This window comes from Xenopus tropicalis, chromosome 5 (genome assembly GCF_000004195.4).
Source record: "Xenopus tropicalis strain Nigerian chromosome 5, UCB_Xtro_10.0, whole genome shotgun sequence".
NCBI lineage: Eukaryota > Metazoa > Chordata > Amphibia > Anura > Pipidae > Xenopus > Xenopus tropicalis.
This window is the reverse complement of record NC_030681.2, coordinates 91,037,388-91,057,535: the sequence shown is the minus strand read 5'-3', so window position 1 is coordinate 91,057,535 and position 20,148 is coordinate 91,037,388. Positions and strand designations below refer to the sequence as shown.

The 20,148-nt window shown below is 36.3% G+C and overlaps 1 protein-coding gene across 1 annotated transcript; it reads right to left on the bottom strand.

Annotated features, from left to right (window-relative positions):
• Positions 1-10,225: 10,225 nt before the first annotated feature.
• Positions 10,226-16,539, bottom strand: LOC108647631. The gene is made up of 12 exons (XM_031902720.1): positions 16,412-16,539; positions 16,138-16,248; positions 15,653-15,772; positions 14,709-14,864; positions 14,305-14,421; positions 13,382-13,504; positions 12,567-12,725; positions 12,182-12,310; positions 11,548-11,649; positions 11,165-11,320; positions 10,534-10,837; positions 10,226-10,443 (listed from the first exon to the last, which is right to left on the bottom strand). The coding sequence occupies exons 1-10, from the start codon at positions 16,537-16,539 to the stop codon at positions 11,176-11,178; spliced, it is 1,290 nt and encodes a 429-aa protein (XP_031758580.1). The 3' UTR covers positions 10,226-10,443; positions 10,534-10,837; positions 11,165-11,175.
• Between the last annotated feature and the right edge of the window lie 3,609 nt (positions 16,540-20,148).

The window sequence follows — 20,148 nt, the reverse complement described above, 5'->3', positions numbered from 1 at the left end:
TGAAGTGGCTAAATATTTTCCAGGTTCAAAACCCTTATTATAACATACAAGTTAGGCAGAAACAAAGAAGTAGGGCAGCTAGCACAAGTCTTACTCCTCCATAAAGTAGGAAAGCCACAACTAGTCTTGGTCTTCCCCAACGCTCTTTTGGGGCCTTGGAACTTTCTGCTGCAGTTCTAAATGGGAACCTACTTCAGAGTTTAGAGTTCAGACTACCAAATATAGAGTACATACAAGAATCAGACAAAACGGTAGTCAAAACTAGGCATGGGTCAAAGGTCGGGGCAATGATGTGCACGCCTACATCTGTATGCTGTGCATCTGCAGCCACCACACAAATTTTCAGTGGCTATTGAGGAAGCATTCCCCAAGTTCCTGGCCCCCACTGTTTCCAAGGCCCCTGTGGGGTCTGCTTTCTCCACAGATAAACCACTGTTTTCAGCTGGGTGCAATGCAGTCCAAAAGCCTTTGCCAGGGGTTAAATAGACATAGTAGAAATTACAATGCTGCAGCACTTCCTTGTGTAGGTGAAATTTTTCTTTTGCAACAAGTAAGTGCTACAGTGTTGTACATATTTTGCATGCAAAACATTTTTCCACATACAGTAGGATTCAGTTATACTGGCAGATACATTAGATAACTTAGATGCCTTTTTAACAAGTGAGGAAATTTATTTTATTGAAAATAGCTTTTGGAACAAAGTTTATCCAAATATTGGTCCGATTGTTCTCTTGGGGTCAGGAAGGATTTATTTCCTCTTCTAAGACAAATTCAAGAGGCATCAGATGGGGTGTTTTGCTTTTCTTTGAATTGACTAGCAGTAAGCAGCTTTCACCTAGACATACAAGGTTGAACTTGATGGACAAGTGTCTTTTCAACCTATGATACTATGTTACTATGTACTATAGAGAAATGCCTTTCAATCATTATGTCGGTGGGATATGCTAAAAGTAATCTTATGTTTAAACAAATAAATCTACAGTATTTTTAGTCTTTTTTGTTCCCTAAAAGGTTGTTTAGTGGCATGACTAACTCAGCATAAGCCTTTATTCCTGCAAGAGCACTACACCATTTGTACATCTCCCCTATTCCATCCAATAAACTATACTAGACTATAGGTAGGTTATTCCTTGGGACAGTAGGGCTATTGCCTAGAATGCTTTAGTTCACTACACGGACTAAGATACAGGGTCAAGGGGATTAACTCCTCAGCTTAAAAGAATACAGTCTACAAGTTACTATAACCCACTTTCCTTTCACTTGCTGCACTGGATATAGGATGTCCAAGAGGGGTCAAACCCCTGTCGCCCGGTTGGCAAGGTATCTATGGGGACTCCATGTTTGTTTTTATATAAGCTTAAAATGTTTAATTGGATGGAAATGTCTGCTAATCATTCAGTGAGCAGGAATGTTATTTTTGGAAAGTGATGTTTAAATATGCAACCTCTTCTTTAAGAACTATTGTTTCCACAAAAGAGATAATGCTTTATTTTTAGCAGAAATAATTGAAAAACAAAATAAAAAAAGCAAAGAGTATCCAAGCAATCAGAATTCATTTTCAAAGAAAATGTTCCCATTTGCATCCAGCTTCTATTGGTTAGTTATGGCTGTCAAAAACTGCATAGTTTGTTGTTACTGAGTCCAATCCATCTGTATTTAGTTCATTTTTGGAATTTAAACATTCCCTTTGTGATTAAAACCCCATCATATTTCATCTTCCTGAAATAAAGGACAGTCAGTTTACATTTAATTTCTATCTCATCTGAAGGATTGCAAGAAACGTGTTGAGTAGTGATGTTTGGATGGTTAGCATAAATATATACAAAGCAGGATTGCAGTAGGAGGAATTTGGATTGCCAAACACAAACGATAATCTAGCAGTTTATACACAAGATCAAACTTTCAAACAGCCATGATCCCTGCTTTATCCAAGCTTAAAAAAATGTATTTCCAAGTAGGCAGTCACACAATACGATTTAGTATCTACATGCTACACTGTTTGTAACAAAGGCTTTCTACTGAGACACAGATTCATTAAAGAATGATGGCAGCAGTGTTTTTGAATGGATAATAACTCACTCTAAAACTCTATTACTCATACCCTTATTATTATTTTACTTACATAGCAACAGCAATCGATACTTCACATGTATTTCTAAATGAAATATTAGTTTAGATTGAATTGCTTCTGAGAATTTGTAGTTAAATGAGTTGTTCACCTTTGAGTTAACTTTTAGCATGATGTAGAGAGTAATATTCTGAGATAATTTGCAATTGGTCTTCATTTTTTTATCTGTAGTTTTTTAATTATTTCAATAATTGTTCAACAACTCTCCAGTTTGGCTGGTTGTTAGGGTTCAAATTACCTTAGCAACCAGGGAGTGGTTTGAATGAGAGACTGATATACATAGGAGAAGGACTGAATAGAAAAAAAAAGTTCTAAAAAGTAACAATAACAATAAAACTGTAGCCTCTCAGAGCAATCGTTTTTTTGGCTGCTGGGGTCAGTGACCCCATTTGAAACAACAAAGAGTTGGAAAAAGCTATAAATAAGAAATAAACAATGATGAATTAGATGGAATTAGACATTCTATAACATATTTAGAGTTAAATTAAAGGTGAACCACCCTTTTAAAGGGAGCGGAAAGTAAGAGGTTTTCCAAGATTTTAGCATCCTAGTGTAGTAACAATAAGAAAGTTACCAAAAGTTGGTGTATTTTTACATAGCATATTTGAAGCTTTATTGTTTGTTTATTGTTGTGGATCTTCTGGTATCTGCCCTTGGGCAGCTCATTTGCTGTCAAGCTGGGGTCCCCAAAGGGCAGAGATGAAAACCAGCATTTGAAACGTGTGCAGTGCTTCACCCTTGTCTCAAGGATCTTGCTGACAGTCTACAGTCTCCCATGGATTGTATCATACCAAGCTATTCAATTTATATTATTATATTGATTCATGAAAGCAGGTACCGCTCACACAGGTCTTAAAGTTCTATTTTTGAAGCTTTATTTTCAAGGCGAGAGAACTGACGTTTCGGCTGTAACACCAGCCTTTGTCAAAGTTACAAAAGGACAGTGAGTAGAAACCTTATATACAGTGTTTGGCGGGAAACCAACGGTCAATAACGTGAAAGTGTGGGACACCCCCACAAACAATGACGTGAAAGTGTGCAGTGCTTCACCCTTGTCTCAAGGATCTTGCTGACAATCTACAGTCTCCCATGGATTGTATCATACCAAGCTATTAAATTTATATTATTATATTGATTCAAGTATGACCTGATTTATTTTTGCTCAAGCCTAAGGGTGTAAATGAGTTCCTGAAAGCAAATCAACAGGATTTTATTCCATGATAAATAAAAGAACAATAAAAAAAAATAAAAACCTTGGCAGGTTTTAGAACCCGCTTGTGGGAAAAAAACATTTTTTTTATCTGTTGGGCAGCAAGCCAAAGTAATCTATTATAGCAAACTAATCTATTATAGCAAACATGAGGGAGTTCAGGAACTCACTTCTATAACCGATTGTCATGTCTTATATGTCAGCAAATGCTCCTGAGTATTAAATCATTATCAAAGCCCCAAAGTAAGATACATTTATTTCCTGCGTTTCTCAGAATATGGTTATGCAAATTTGCTAAGCAGCAGTGGCATGGGCCCTGGCTGTCCCCAACTCCCTCTCAATCTCATATCAGCTTCTCTCCTGTCCTGCCCCAGCCTTCCACATCAACTTATGCATCAGGATTCCCCTTGAGAAAGGTTTCTTTGCCGAAACGTTGGGGTAATTCTCATCTTTGGCAAGTGTATCCGCTAACTTGTTTGTCTTCTTTTGCCTATGCACATTTTGTGGTATGTATTATCTTATTAATCTACTGTTTCTTGTGTGCAAACCCTTATCCTATTTAAAATTACTGCCCCAGCCTTGTTCCCTCTCCACTGTGCTGGGCCCCTGGAAATTACAGGCTCAAGGTGACTGCGTGTGTTGCTCTTATAGTAATCTTCAACTGCTATGCACAGATGTCAATTGCATAACTAGATTAATGCAAATAACAAAAGGGAACTAATCCCAAAGATTAATGCTGTGAATTGTACTGGTAAAGAAAGTTTGATACAAAAACTATATATAAGACATGTAAACAACTTCAACAACTTATTTGTCTAAGGTCCATATTTTTCCCCGTTTTCTCAGGACAGGCCACACTTCAGGGATCTTTTCCTGGGCCAAAAGTGTTCCTGAACGTACTCCCATGTAGAACTTGAATTTAAAGTACCTTAATTGAAATCTTAGGGCACAAAATGTCTTTATCAAGCTATTATTTTTTTATTAATCACTTGTGGCTAAGAATACAAGTCACTAAGGGCACCTTGGAGTTACTCACAGCCAGCCTGCCAGTAAATCTAGGTTAACCTTGCATACATGCGATTCTGTGCATTTTATCAGAGCAGGTTGATATCGTGAACGGGTGCTCACCCCAAGTTGGTGATGAACCAAGTACCTTTGTGAATAATGTCAGTGCAAGCTTAATTTTACTACCATTTTAACACATGGCAGCTGTGCTTGCATTAATAAATGAACCCTAGAATTTCTCCTTTTTGGAAAAAATAACAGAGCCATAGATGAAACCCCAGTGGTCATGAGGAGATAGAGTAATTCTCTGATGCATAAAGCATGTCACAAAGACATTTCCCCCCCGAAAGCCTGCTGAATCGGATGCATACTTGCTCTGTCTGGTGCAGTTCCATCTGTTAGGACAATTATCTAACTTACAACATAATATAACAGACACTATAGGAAGTATTTAAAGTCAGTTCCCAGGAAAAGTAGAAAATAAAAAAATAGCAAACTGTTGCATAAAATGTGACCTGGTTAAGGGTACCCATGAACGAACTGAATCTCATGATTCTAATACCAAAATACTGTACATGTCACAGATCAGTTTTTGTGTCTATAGCACCCCACTAAAAAATAATGTGTGACTACTGAAAACATTGTGATGAGCGGGCACACTAAATTGCATTTATTAATGTGTCACTTTCCCAGACATAACCTTCACTCTACACATGACCTACTCTCCTCCTCACTCATCCCCTCCTCTCAGTCTCTTATCCAGGACTTCTCACTCGCTGCACCTATCAGTCTCTTAAAACTCACCTTTTCACTCAAGCCTATAACCTAAAGCACTTACTGTCACTTTACTCTAACGCCATGCTAGTTACCCTGACCTTATGTCTCAGCCTTCCCTTTTAGAATGTAAGCTCTTGCGAGCAGGGCCCTCCCCCTAGTGTCTCCGATCCTCATCCAAATGTAACTGCAACCCATTTTTGTGAATTGTTTATATGTACATTTTAACTGTTCTGTCTTTTGTACCCCTCTATTCTGCAAATTGATGGCGCTATATAAATAATAATAATTCTGTAAAACTTTTGTGACTGTCAAGACAATTTTCTACTCAGTTGGAAAAGTGAAATAACTTAATTATCTCTCTGAATTGAAGTCAAGTCAAGCTTATTGCCTTAGTACCTGAGTACATAGGAATAGGCTTCGTGGAGCAGACAGCTAACAGAATTCACTTTAGCAGTAATCAGGGTTGGACTGGCCCACCGGGGTATTAAGGAAACTCCCAGAGGGCCCAAGCTTTCTTCTTCCATTGTGGCCATAGGGAATTAAAACTTTCAGAACAATCACTTTGGAATGCACACTTTTCTAAGTAATGTTTTGAGCCATGCACTAAAGATTGGACTGCGTGCAGAGATTCAGACTAGTTCAGTCACACTGCTCTGTTCAAAACTTTCTTAAAGGAGAACTTAACCCTAAAAATGAATATGGCTAGAAATGCCATATTTTATATAATAAACTGACTGGACTGGCTTAAAGTTTCAACATCTCTATAGTAGTAATGATATAGGCTGTTACAGTTGTCACAGGAGCTTCCTATCTTGGATTCTGTTAGAACTGTCCAGGACAGTGCACATGCTCAGTGGGCTCTGAGCAGCTGTTGAGAAGCTGAGCTTAGGGGTCATTGCAAATTATCAACCACAAAATGAGATATGTCTGTCATATAAGCTGATGCTACCGGGTTTATTATTCAGTTCTGATGCAAATGCCCTGGTTTCAGATTTGTCATTTTATGTGAATCTGAATGAATTACTAATCAGCAGTATATTTTGTGTTGGTCCCTAAGCTCAGTAACTGCCAGCAGCACAGAGCATGTGCAGGCATTCAACAGGAAAGAAGATAGAGCTACTGAAGACACAGATCTTCAGTGATAAAGGGCTGTGGTTGCCTTGGGCTGGTACAAAAGCCCAAAATATAATGTACAACATTTCTGCCCTACTTCTTTAGTTAGGCTTTAGTTCTTCTTTAAGAGAAGCATTCAGTCCAAAGCAAGTTCTGTAATAAGAACGGAGAGAGTTTTTACTTAGGGGACAGGATTTATCTGTCCGGGAGGAATGCGGCCAGTACGAGCCGCACGTTGAGTCTGTGGGTGGCTGTTCTTTTAACAGACTGGGTCTTGGCTTGTGTGGTGCAAAGAGTGCGTGACCCGTTAATTAAAGGGAGCGCTCAGGCTCTGCACATGGAACGCAATTGAGTGGGTGGGCGTTGGAACGGACCCTGCACAGAGTGCCTTGTGGGGTTCGCGGCGCTTAATTATTAGCGCATGGTTGGAAGTAAGCGCGTTTGTACTAACATTTGACACATTAGTGTCCCAGTGCAGGCAGTGGTGTGTTTGATATTTTTGTTAAGAGTGCCGCTGAGGCTGCTGGGTTTAGATCGCTGCGCGCAACCCTCTATTTGCCCTGCCACAATGATTAATATACTCTGCTTAATTTGCAGTATCGTTTGGCTAAGAATATAGGATAATTTGTGAGCCAAAGCCAGTGAGTTTATTGCAAATAATGTACAGTGCACCCACACTAATGAACTTTATTCCCATAATTGACCAAATAATTGCTACAATTGGGTCATTGATTTATGTTTATTGGTAGTTCCTCTCCCCCTATTTTTCGTTCTCTCTCCTTCCCCCCCTTTTTCCCCCCTATATCGCCACCTTTTATTTTGTTATGTTGTTTCTTTTAGCTGAGACATATGTAATGATTGGTTCCACTATGCCCATTTATGGACAAGTGGTTTTTAATTAGCAAATTAATTACTTATCAGTGTTACCTATTCTCTTTTTAATCGTATGAAATAAAAGTTAATTCTTAAAGGCACAAACACAAAAACTTTTGTTCTTTTGCTATTCTGTAATAAGAAGTTTGCAGTCAGTTATGATGAATTTAGCATAGCAAAGGTGTGGGAGCAGAGGCATATGGTCAAAGGTGGTGGGGTCGAAAAGGTGATGCCTATACAGTAAGGAGTGGAAGTACACACAATGAAACACTTTAAGGGAACCTAGAGATAGGAGGTTAGTAGAAAGAAAAATGGGAGAAGAGAGGCTTACATAATAGAAAAAGAAAAGAAAATAGAGAAGCCATTGAATTTGCAGACTAAAATGAGGGATATTTAATAAGTTAAGGAGACAAAGAATGGCAGAAAACACAGAAGGCAAGGTGGGATTAGGGGTATAACAAATAAAGCAGACAAGGATAGAGGTAGCAAGGAATAGAGAAGAAAAGCAAGGCAGTACCAGTGCAGGCTCTGTGGATTTTCTAAAATCTGTATAGTCTTGAGATCTATAAACACTCTTTAGTATGACAATTAGTTAATTGGAGCTGACTTTACCCCTTTCTGGAGTACAGATCATTAACTTTTTACAAAAGGTGGCCATCCATTTAAAGATCTACTTGTTTGGCAGGGTCATTGTCAGCTCTTGGTAAGCTTCTGGTGCAGTTGGGGCCTTGCTGGCTACAGGACATTACTGTGATGATGGCAAAAAAAAACAAAAGCAAAGTTCTGATTGTGTCTATATTGCCTCTTACATTATTTACAGGGCCGTTGATTTCACTCATTCTGCTTCCAATGTCAGTTTTTCCTATTAGGGTGTACAACAGCAAAGGAATTGGCTAGGTTCAGGGCACATGGGTTTGTGCCTAGTCTTCTCCCCACTTGCATTTTTTTGCAGATTAAAAGAAGCTGATGCGTTCCCATCAGTTCCTTGGTGTCTCTGCAGTGACCGGCACAGCTTGTGCAAACAGGTCATTTATCAATGTGAAAATGCATAGTTTTGTGTATTTGTGCTCATACACACTCTTAGGCACAGCCCCTGTGAGGCATGGGTGTCTGCAGAAAATTTAGCTGGGAAGCAAAGAAATCAAGCAACGGCAACCTGTTATTCTAAACTAAGCCTGTATACAATAACTAGGAACCAAGTTTGTAGGAAATCAATTTATTGATAAAACCCATAAAGTTGCTTACAACTTACTTAATCATATAACAACGGGGCTGTTTAAAAAAAGAAAACATCATGAAATTGTGCAGCATGCAGCACTGCAAAAAAATTTTTGGGGATGTGCAATTTGTAAACACTCCCTTAAATCCAACACCCGTTTTAACAAAACATACCCCAGTATGTACGTGCCAGTATAATTAATACAGAAAATGCATAATGAGCATTTTACCCCAGATGAGCCAGTATAATCACTAAATAAAATAGATAACGGGCATTTAAACCCCTAGTCATGCCAGTATAATTACTACAGAAAACTGACAATTTGCATAGTAACTAGAGATGTGCCAGTATAATTGCTACAGAAAATAGATAATCAGCATATTTATTGCTATGCAAACCAAACATGGTAGATTGAGCTTGAAACTTTAATTTCTAGCTCATATGTACAAATATACAACTGAAATAAATGGCAATGGAAAGTCATTTTTTTTTTTGTCACCATTTGTTCCTGACTCCTTAAATGGGTGACAATGTATTTCTCTCAATCCCAAAATGGATTCTGAAGCTTAATGACTGTTGTTATCATTCATTAAAATCTAAAGGCACAATAAAATCTACAAGTTATAGTGGATTTACACGTTTCCTGCTTTTGGAATTCTGCTGCTCCTGTTCGGTTGGTTGAACCGGCATTCTCTTGGGTGTAAAATGCAGTTATATAAATATACTGTATATCGGGGAAAGCACCTTGGTAGTCACTTAAAATACAAAAGAGAATAGGACATTGTTGTTCTTGGCCAGTTAAAATGAAACTGTGGGCTAGATGAAGGCAGAAGAGCTTCTAGCCCTGTAGGCTGGGACAGCACACCTGATGTTACCACTGAATGCACCTCTCCAGTGCTCAGAACTATGTGAAAAGGGTTGTGGGATTACTAGTGAAGAACGTCAACTCAATCTCAAATAAAATGGATTCATTTCTAGACCGAAATTGACTTTTAAAGTTATCTGGTGATGCACCTATATGCAAAAATGACACTAGGTTGCAATTAACTATAGTGCCAGAATTTACTTAGTTGTAGATGGTGAATCATATGATACATGCAAGTTGGGTTTATTACCGATCTCAGAGAAAAACCCCCATGACAGATCTCTCTCTACTTTGTTGCCATTAATCAAGTGCCCTAAATGTACTAAAGCCAGTGCATTTCTGGGGCCTTATTTACTACGACAGGGCAACTGCTAGGCACAAAAAAGAAAACATATTCATTCCATACACTAAACTGTTGAACTTCCACCTAATGTTTCTTAGGTAGGTAGTGATGTGCGTGCAGGTTCAGGTTAAAATTTGGGCGACGACTTGGTGTGGGTCAGACTTTGGAAGTACACTGCCCCTCTGCTGCTGAAAATTGTTAGGAAAAATTATTTTCCTCTCTCAAGCATGTTCTGCTGTCCTGATATGCTACGGCACAATGCCTTTTCTCTCCAGCTTCATTTGCATTTCATTAATCTGATTGGCTGTTTTAAAGATATCAAAGAAGGGACATGCGCAGCAGCACTTCAGTCCTGAATTTCTTTATTTGGCTTTCTGCATGGGCATTCCCCTGCCTGAGGGGATGACACAGAAACTTTTGGTGAAGTATTGGTGATGCGCAACAAAACTAGAATGTATCTCAAAAATCAAATATTTTTTTAAAAAAAAGATGATGAAAAAAGAAAATGTTTTTACTGGCACTGGGTTGTTCAAATTTCCACTATTGTCTGAAGGTGAACATCCCCTTTCATTTGTGTGAGATACAGATTTTGCCCAATGTAATTTTCCCAACAAACTAACACGAAATAATAAAGATCTATCTGTATTTAAACTCAGAATTCTATTTGTTAATTTAAATGGACAACACTAATAGCAATTTATCATTATTAACATAATTATTTATTATTCGTTATTATAAATAAAGTTTATTAATCATTATCATCATTATTAAAAACTAAACAGTTTGTAATTTGAGGTCCCAAAAATATTGGCTTCTTGTTCTGGAAAACTGTAGTTAGGGTTCCAACGTATATCTTGTAATCGGGAAAGAAGATTCGTTATAGACCCAAAAGTCCTTGAGAGTCCATATCCTAAACATAAAATGATAGTTATCATTATTGTAAATATTTCTCTATAATAACAAAAATGCATTACAAAGGTGACTTAATTTATTAGCTAACCTGCAATACTGCTTCAGATTTCTTTTATGTGTTAAAGGTACAATTGGGAGGTACACTTTTCCTTTTCTTGCAAGTTGAAGTCCAATAATGTTCAGTATGTTGATTTCTTGTTCTTATTGTAGACTGGAGCATGTAACGTAGTCAGAAGTGAATAACGAAAAACTGGGGTTTTTTACTCTCAAGGCAATAATATTTAATCACTTCTGTTCATCCAGGTGTCTTCTACTCCCCTTTTGAAAAAGGTTCTCCTTGTTCATCAATTCAGGCATTTTACGTTGGTTTGGAATGAACAGGATGCACCTCTCTGCACATTAGAAAAAAGGGTTCAATTATTCTTATAAATCTGTGGTTCTGCCAAGCTTATATTTCTAATGTAAATGGTACTGCATTTGACTAGTTCAAAATGCTCTGGAAACTGAGTTTCTCATAATTTTTATTAATGTTGTATTAACAATATTCTTGCACAAATCCTAATTACTAAATCTAATTGTCTCTCTTTTTCCATTACTACCTGCACTACAACCCAGTACTGTAGCAATGTACTGCACAATAACATTTGCATTATTTCATGATTAAAAACTTAAATATAAATTAAAAATATGATATAATGATTAGGATTCAGAAACTTCACCTCTCTGGTTCTCACGACTGTTGCTGAGAAATATTTTGCACTGCATTAGCACATGATAATAAGAAATAGAAAAATAGGTCCTCTCGCAATGGAGCTTTGTCTTCCTTGTCAACACAGGTGTCTTCAGCTTGTTCAAGATGCACCTCTGGCACTTTACTGTGTGTTAGAAAAAAGTAATAATATATATATTAATTATTAGACAACACTGTGTAGAAGTGTACAACACTGCTACCAATAATGTTTAAATTAATTTCTTATAATAAATTAATTTAAAAATGATATAAAGATTTGGGCTTTAGAGTTACAGATACAACGATACAAAGTCCTGAAATCTGAATCAATAAGTGATATAATGAGTTGGATATAGAGTTTGGCAAACTCACCTCTTGGGTTCTAGCAAAGGAACACTTTGTAGCTCACTTTGCAAAGTAAGTTCATCACTACAGGTGTCTTCATTTGGTTCAAGCTGCAGAATTTGCACTTCACTGTGGATTAGAAAAAGTGTTAATTTCTTTTTATTTACTTTAATCTGGGCCTGTGTAGAATACATTATATTTGGTTCTGCACTGAAAGATGCATTTACAGAATTGATTTACAGTATCTTCTAAAATAACGAGTTTTGTGTTTTCTATACATTTTGTCTCAATTTAACCTAGTCTTTATGTGACCTTGTTTGTTTTGATCTGATGTTTCCTGGCACCTCTAAGCCTACCTACATGCCCACTTGTAACTTTGGCCCTGACGTGATTGCCGATTGCATGATAACAATTATGTATGCAGTGTTTTTATAGCTATGGACCCATTTTATTCTTAATGTTGTATTATCCCTATCCTAGCACAAAAGCCTATTTCTAAAGCTAGGTCATAGATAATAAACATGTCTTTTATCTTTTTCCCTTACTGTTTATACAGGAACTCACTGCCCTGCCTTAAGCATAAATAATAAAAATTATATTCATTATTACAAAACACTCAAATGCATTTTTGGTGTAGAGAGCTTGAGTGTAGCATACTTACATTTTTGGGTCATAAGTAGTTGGGGACTCATTACATACGTCCTTTAACTGCTTCAAGAATACTTCAGTATATTCAGCAGTGTCTTCCTCATCACTTATAATCTCTTCAATCATCATAGTGCGCTGTACCCTGTTTAAATGATAAAGTGTGTCATGCAAAAGTATTTTATCTGGGTTTGTGCAGAATTGAATCATTTAAATAACCAACAAACTCCAAGTTATCCATAATCATAATCCCTTTCTCTCCTCTGCCCTTGCTACCTCCTTATCGGTTAGTTTGACTCATCCCAAGATGAAATTTAAGATTTATTTTTTGCTATTAAATACTACATTTTCACCATCAAAAATTTGACATGGGTTCTGCAACCTATGCATAACAAACTCACTTTTTGCGTTTCCGATTCCCAGAAGGCTTTTTAAACGAAGCCTTCAGCTGTTCCAGAAAGCTTAAAGCACTGGGTGGCAGACAAACCTCACTTCCAGGTTTTGGAAGGCTTCCTTTACTAGGAGCTGTTTCCGTTTCTGCCTTTTCACTCTTCTCTATCCTATACAAACAGAAACATACACAAATCATTAGCCTTTTAGATTACATACTCATTTATAAAGTTGGTTGACAGTTCAAAAATAGAGCAACCTGAATTAGTGTAAAGCTGAAACAGAAGGGGAGGCCTAATAACCAATATTGGGATTTATGAATTGTAGAGTTTACTTTTAATTCAAGTAAAACTTGAAATTTTTCAACCGTCAAACTCAAACGTTTGCTTATTTATTAAAAATGTGTTATCTAAAAAACTCAACTCAACCCATTATCAATGGGTCTTTAAACTCTCAAAAACACTGGAAAATGTTTAAAACTTGAATTAAAAAACATTTCTTACATTTCTCCTAGTACAAATCCATAAGCTTGCAAGCTTTTACACACCAAAGTTTTACATTCAAGTTTTAAATGCAGTGATAAATTACACTACATTCGTTTTTAGGTCATAAATATTAGACTAGGTTTTGCATAGCCATCTCCCTTGTTTTTCTGTCTCGATTACCAAAATTTAGCTCCCAGAAGCTACATTAACTGAAACCCATAACAACTGCTGATGGCCTTACAGCAAAACAGGAGCCCCCAATAAAATAATGAATGAAACTTCTGTATATTCCTTTCTATTTAAATGATGTAATACTTAGGCATAAAGCCTAGCCAACTCACCTCTCAGGTTCTGAGGGTTCTGAAGTCTGCAGTGGGATAGAAGTAGTTTCCATCTCAATCTGCAGTGGAGGAGCATCTTCCTCCTTACTATCAGTCTCTTCTATCCGTTCATAGTGCACCGAACTGTAAATGATAACAATTGTTACATTTCTGACGTTTATCTAATCTCTGTAATAGTTTTTAATACAGTAATACTTTTTGATACATTAGTTTCTGGATCTTAAAAATTAAACAAGGTTGTGCATATGAATCTCCTGTGTATATCATATTTGACAAAGCAGGGAAATATTGCATAAGGGATACATATAAAGTGGCTAATTTAGTGTATTATTTAGTATATAACTCTAATCTCATGCTGTCTTGTTATTGCAGGGATTCTAACAGTTTTAACATTACCACCAAAACCAACCAGAGTAGATGTATGCTACTCTGCTACACACAGCGGCGCGATTTCGGCAAATCTGCGAAAATGCCTTGCGAGGCAACTTCGGCGATTTGCCGAAATCGCCTGCGCAGCGTGTACCATCCCACCGGCGACTTACATGTTCGCCGGTGGGATGGTAGTTCGGGGAGATTAGTCGCCCGTGACAAGGGAGATTTGTCGCAGGTGACTAATCTCCCCATGTGCCAGAGCCCTTAGATCAGAGAGAAGTGTTTACAAGCAATAAATTAGGAAGTTACAGATAGATAGAGATAGCTTGTGAAGATAAGAAAAGTAATTAATGTTTATTAGGGTGGGTTGTAAATAGTCCCGGGGTCTGGAAAGCTCTGAAAGCTTGCAATGTATTTTTATTGTTAGCCAATATAGGTATCATTTCTACAATACTCTTTGTTTGTGTTTTTTTTTTTTTTTTTTTTAAACTGGCTAACACGGTACTACAGTTTTTGTTTTGTATATAAAGTTTGCAAATTGTTACACTTACATTTTGAGATTATTAGCAGTTGGTGACTTGTTCTGTAATGCCATCAACTGCTTCATCAAGCCTTCTGTGTCTTCCTTATTATCTATAATCTCTTCAAGCTTGATAGAATGTTGTACCCTATACAAAACAATCCAAGGTTATACAAACACATTGACACACCTAAACAGCAAGCAAAGTACAGCAGCAATGGGATACGACTGTGCACTGAAATTTCTACCCCTTACAAATCTATTCTCAATATTTGTTATAAGTACAAACACCCCTCTTTATATTTTGTCTAATTTCTACTCATCCCACAATCAAATTCAAGATCTACTGTTTGCTATAAATTGCTGCATTATCACTATTTAAAGACATAACATAATGAATACATGAGCTATGCAACTTATGTATAGTAAACTCACTTTTTATGTTTCTGATTCTTTGAAGGTGTTTTATTTAAGGGTGTTATAGATTGCAGAAAGCTGAAAGTGGAGGCTGGTGATAAAGTTCCACTTTCAGGTTCTTGAACACTTTCTATTTGACCTTTGCTTTCCTCTGTAATTTCTCTCAGGTTTCTCCTGTAGGAATAAAAAACATCATAATATCTTTAGTCTTTTGCTTTGTGAAATGCATATCATAGTTGAAAAGGTAATTTGCAGCTCATAAATATAGTAATAGTATGGCGTAGCAAAAAATAATTGTATTTAAATTGTTGTATAATATAGTGTATTGGCAATATATGAAGTAAGTTGCATGGATTTTTTAAGTTTAGCAATTTGTGGCTGCCATTGAATTACCACAACCATATGCCCAGTTGTAGATTTTGGTTGGTGCTTATAGTCATTGTTGTGGTAAAAGTTGGGTTTCTAAAGAATAGTACACATTATATACAGTAAGCTAGGCCTTCAAATGTAGGTACAAACCTATCAGGGCCTTTATCTGCTGCTGCTGCTGCTGCTGCTGCTGCTGCTGCTGCTGCTGCTGCTGCTGCTGCTGCTGCTGCTGCTGCTGCTGCCGCTGGTTTCTTCTTCTTCTTCTTCTTTTGCTTAACTTTTTTCCGCACAGACCTAAAAAAAGCAAAGCAAGATACATTGAATTGTAGTGCATGTGTATATTAACATGATAGCTCTTGCTAATTAAAATTAGAGTACTGCCATTAGAGACAGAAAATATATGTAATTTCTAGGTAAGGCTTAGCATTCTAACATTATTTCACTATATCTAAGTAAGGTACATATGCACAGATGGAAATTTGAAAATATGCCATTTTCTTTATAATAATTAGCTAAGCCATTAAATGTAAATTTAGGAATAAATAAAATGCAAGCTGCTTAACTAGAGCAATAAAGTTACTAATGCTACAAACCTATCAGAGCTTGTAGCTCCTGTAAGTTTTAGCTCAGACTGAGCTACTTCTGGCGGATTCTCCACGTCAGTAACTGGTTTCTTCTTTCTCATCTTCTGCTTCAATTTTTTAAATAGACACCTGAAGAAACTAAAGAAAAGAACAGTTTACTGAATTTAGGGTGGCACGCTCTGCAAGCGATAGAGACCACAAAATGCAATCTATTGTTTTTAAATCAAAGCAGGTATTGTAAAATTGTTTTTATTATAGTTCTGCCTAGTGGGCATTATTGTACTGAAATGTTTGGATAAGAATTTATTTAGTTGTGATAAAAAATAGCAGAATGACCTAGGCTTGCTCCTAGGCATGCAATAGGGACAAGAAAAGCAAATGTATTTATTTTTAAATGTGTTTCTAAATAAGGGCTATATCTACATAAACAGAAATCTGAAAAAAAGTAGTTAGGCCTATAAATATAAATGAAAAGTTAGTTGAGCTTTACAAACCTATCAGAGTTTTCAGGTGTTGGAGAATCTTTCTCTGACTGTGCTGTCACTGGTGGGTTTTCTACATCATTAGCCGGATGCTTTTTCTGCATAATCTTTACATACACTAACCTACAGAGACAGAAGATAATTTAAATAAAGTTTATTATGGTGCCTGTTTCTAATAAAATATATAATATATATATGCATATGCATATATATATATATATATATATATATATATATATATATATATATATATATATATATAAATTTCCCAAGTAAAGTAGCTTACCATGCAATAGCTCCAAGCACAGGAAATAACAGCATCGACAATGTAACAATTACTGGAATAATATATTTCAGATCATTCTTGTTTCCATTTACAGCACCATCATTCTGCTGAATTGTAAGCTTGTTCATTTCTGTTTCAGAATCATTTTTGCGGTTCTTAATTGCTTCTTTATATATTTCTGCAAAAATAATGATAATTTAGTACAGACCTACTTGACTGGACATATTTGTTTCAATTGCTTAATAATTGGTAAAAACAATAAGGAAAGTCAGTGTTAATGTTAAAAAGGTAAAAAGTGAGTAAAAAGCAAAACAATACAACCACTGCTTGCTTTTTGTTGTTTATCTATTAAAAGTTATACAGCTCCTATAACCCTGTGTGGTCTCAAACTGATCCATAGAACAAGTTAGGAGGTACCTGTAGGCGACCCTGTCGATTCTAGTTTATAATCTGTCACTGTTTTGACTGTAAGGTTGCATAACCACCTCTGTGTCATTTTAAAATATTGACAAAGTATGATAAAGAGTGCCGTAACTATGATATTAAGTCTAAATAAATGTATTTGTGCTCACAATAACATAAAAAGTCCAGGTGGATGTCATTTTCATTGGAAAAAAATACTATTATTATTCATGTGCACTCTTTATAACATCAAAAACAAAAGTATATATCCATTAAATTCATATACACACAGCAAACACAAGTCATGCTTATAGAGCTTATGTTTCACTGATATAAAAAGACTACAATTGTCTATAAGATGTCCTAACTATAGGTTAGACTAGTTGTCAGAAATCAGGGCTTTGAATTCAAATTCTCTATTTACCTGATGTAGATGCGCAAAAAAGTTGAAAAAGTCCAAAGATAATCCACAAAACAAAATAGGTGAAATTCATTCTTGAGTTCTGCAATAGAAAGATATAGAATAAAGAATTTCTGTAAAAATAAATGTAAATATTTATCACCTAATGGACACTAACATAACATACAGGGCTCCATTTATTATCCTTCATTGTTGAGCATTATGGTTATTTATAAAACTATAACAATGTCTTCCTATTTAACCATTTTCCAAGTTAAAAAAATGATATTGAATGCTTTCTCTTTGCATGCTAATTGCAATGGGAATTATTTTCTTTAGATGTTAGTATATAGTTATAATTATTTATTAATTAAACAAAATATAAGGTGAAGAAAGCTATAATGGAAGCAATGTATCTTTACTGCAGACTTGCATAAGAGCCAAAGCAACAAAAGATTAATGGTGAATGACGAGTGCCATACTGTGTAAGCAAAACATAAGTATAATTAAGTATAAACAATGCTGAGCCTCCCTTTGTTTTTTCTTAAAAAGTACCGCAGGGCTGCAGCAACCAGTTAAATTAAATACTCTATGGGGCACATTTACTAATCCACGAATCTGAATCCCGATTGGGAAAAAATCGGATTGGAAATGAAAATTTTGCGACTTTTTCGTCGCTGTCGCGATTTTTTCTTATTGAGCAATTGTAAACGGCAGAAAAACCAATCCGATTTTTTCGCGACGGCGACGGAAAAGTCGCGGAAGATATACGATAAAGTCGTAACGGCGACGAAAAAGTTGCGCAAAATACGAAAAATCGCGACAACGACGAAGTCGCAAAAATACCGATCATTACGAAAAAAACACATTCGGACACGTTCGGTCCGTTCGTGCATTAGTAAATGTGCCCCTATATATGTGACATTTTTCTTTGAAAAACATTGGTTGGTTGTAAAAAAAAAACCTAGACAATTGTAACTTTCTAAATGCCTAAAATTAAGAGAAGTAATTTCCTACCTTATGATAAAAAGTTGAAATTGATGTTTAAAAAAAATCTCTTTATAAAAAGAAGTAAAAAACAAGGACTCAATAAAATGAGCTCTTATTCTTTGCTTCTTGTCCGATGTAAAACATCAGACTGAGCACAAGATTTGTAGGTAGAGTGATATCAAACCTCAAGTCTGTGATGTCACAATCGTTGTCATGGTTACATGAACCAGTGTTTGTGGATACTGCGACATCTCAAAGCTCCTACCGTTACAGGCCTGTGATGTCACAATGCTATTGTTGTCATGACAACTACCTGATACAAGCTGTGCCTTGTGGTAGCTAAATGGAATCTGCAATGAAGTTGTTTTATATGTCATTTGGCACATATAATTATGTATATTGCCAGCAGAAATATTGCATGAATCATTACTATAGTGATTTTATGCACATATCTTATGTTTTACTTATCCCATAAAGATAAAATGCCATAACATTGAAGGCTGAGTCTTACATAGAAAACAAATCAGTGTATAACTGATGGGCTCATCAATAAGTATTTTGTTAGGGAGGCAGCACTAGTTGACTAACTATAATTACAAAATCTTTTCTTATAGTTCAGAGGAGAAATTGCTGGAACAAAAAGATTTGTACTGTGTTAGCAGCAGCAAATGCAGGGAAAGGCAATTTCTGGCTTAATATTTTGCTACCAGTGACAGCATTCCACACACTCACAGTTATGCAGGGATACTTTTAATATTTTCTGGACAGCGCAGTCACTTTCAGATCATGTGGCTCAACATGTATAAAAAAACAGAAAATAAGACAAAAAGGATGCACACTTACAACTGCTGCGGTGTACCAAAAGTACATCAAAGTGTTTATTGCCTTCTCCTATTCATTTTGCAGTCTCATTTTGAAACCACAGCCAGGTTGCTAGGGTAAACTGGACCCCAGTAACCAAATAGCTGCAGAAATTCTGAAATAATTTAAAAACCATAAAAATGAAAAAATTAAAACCAATTGTTAAAACTTTTAGAATATGAATGTCTATGTCATATTAAAAGTAGGTGGACAACCCCTTTAAGGGCTATAAAGCATGGGGTATTTTGTGTGCTTAATCTCCTCCAAAGTGGGTTACTAATGTCCTGTATGTTATAGCCTTTAAAATGGATTTATGGAGTCATTTATAATCCCAAGTGCACTATGAAAAGTGCAATTTTGGATGCAATTCACCATGTTTTTTCACCTCCAGTGCAGCATTTTCCTCATATTTCCAGCATTATTGCTACTAAATACAGAGTTGCAGCCACTGCAATCATGGGCAAAGCAACAACACAGATGAAATTGCACCTCCTTCCTACTGTGTCTCATACCACATGGCACTTGAGTAAAGAATCACATTTTTCAAAACAAACGGAGTGCTGCTGTTTTCATCATTTTTGTATTTATCTGCCCGGGCAGTGGGTACAGCGTGCACCTGGGGCTGCAAGAAGCTATTTTCACTGTGTAAGCACATGTTAACTGATTCTATACCACATGGCACTTATTCCCTGTGCATTTATATATATTTATTGTATTTATTTATTTATTATAACATTTGTCCTCCCTGTGTGTAATTTTGTAAGATTGTACAGTGCTGCGTACCCTTGTGGCGCTTTATAAATAAAGTTATACATATATATATACATACATGCATACATTTGCGCTTTGGTGCAAGTTGTATTGAGCATTTTCAGAGTAAAGGTTGTGTTACTTCCAGAGACACCATTCAAACACAGTTTGCATATGATTTGCTGGGCACAAGTCTGGTGCAATGCACTCTGGGAAGCCTGGAGCTATCAGGCCTAGGGTGGTGGTACCTCTAAGGTCCCTCAAATCTAATAGGAGCACTTGCACACAACTTATTAGAAAAGTCAAGACAGACGTTATTTTGACAAGTGTATGG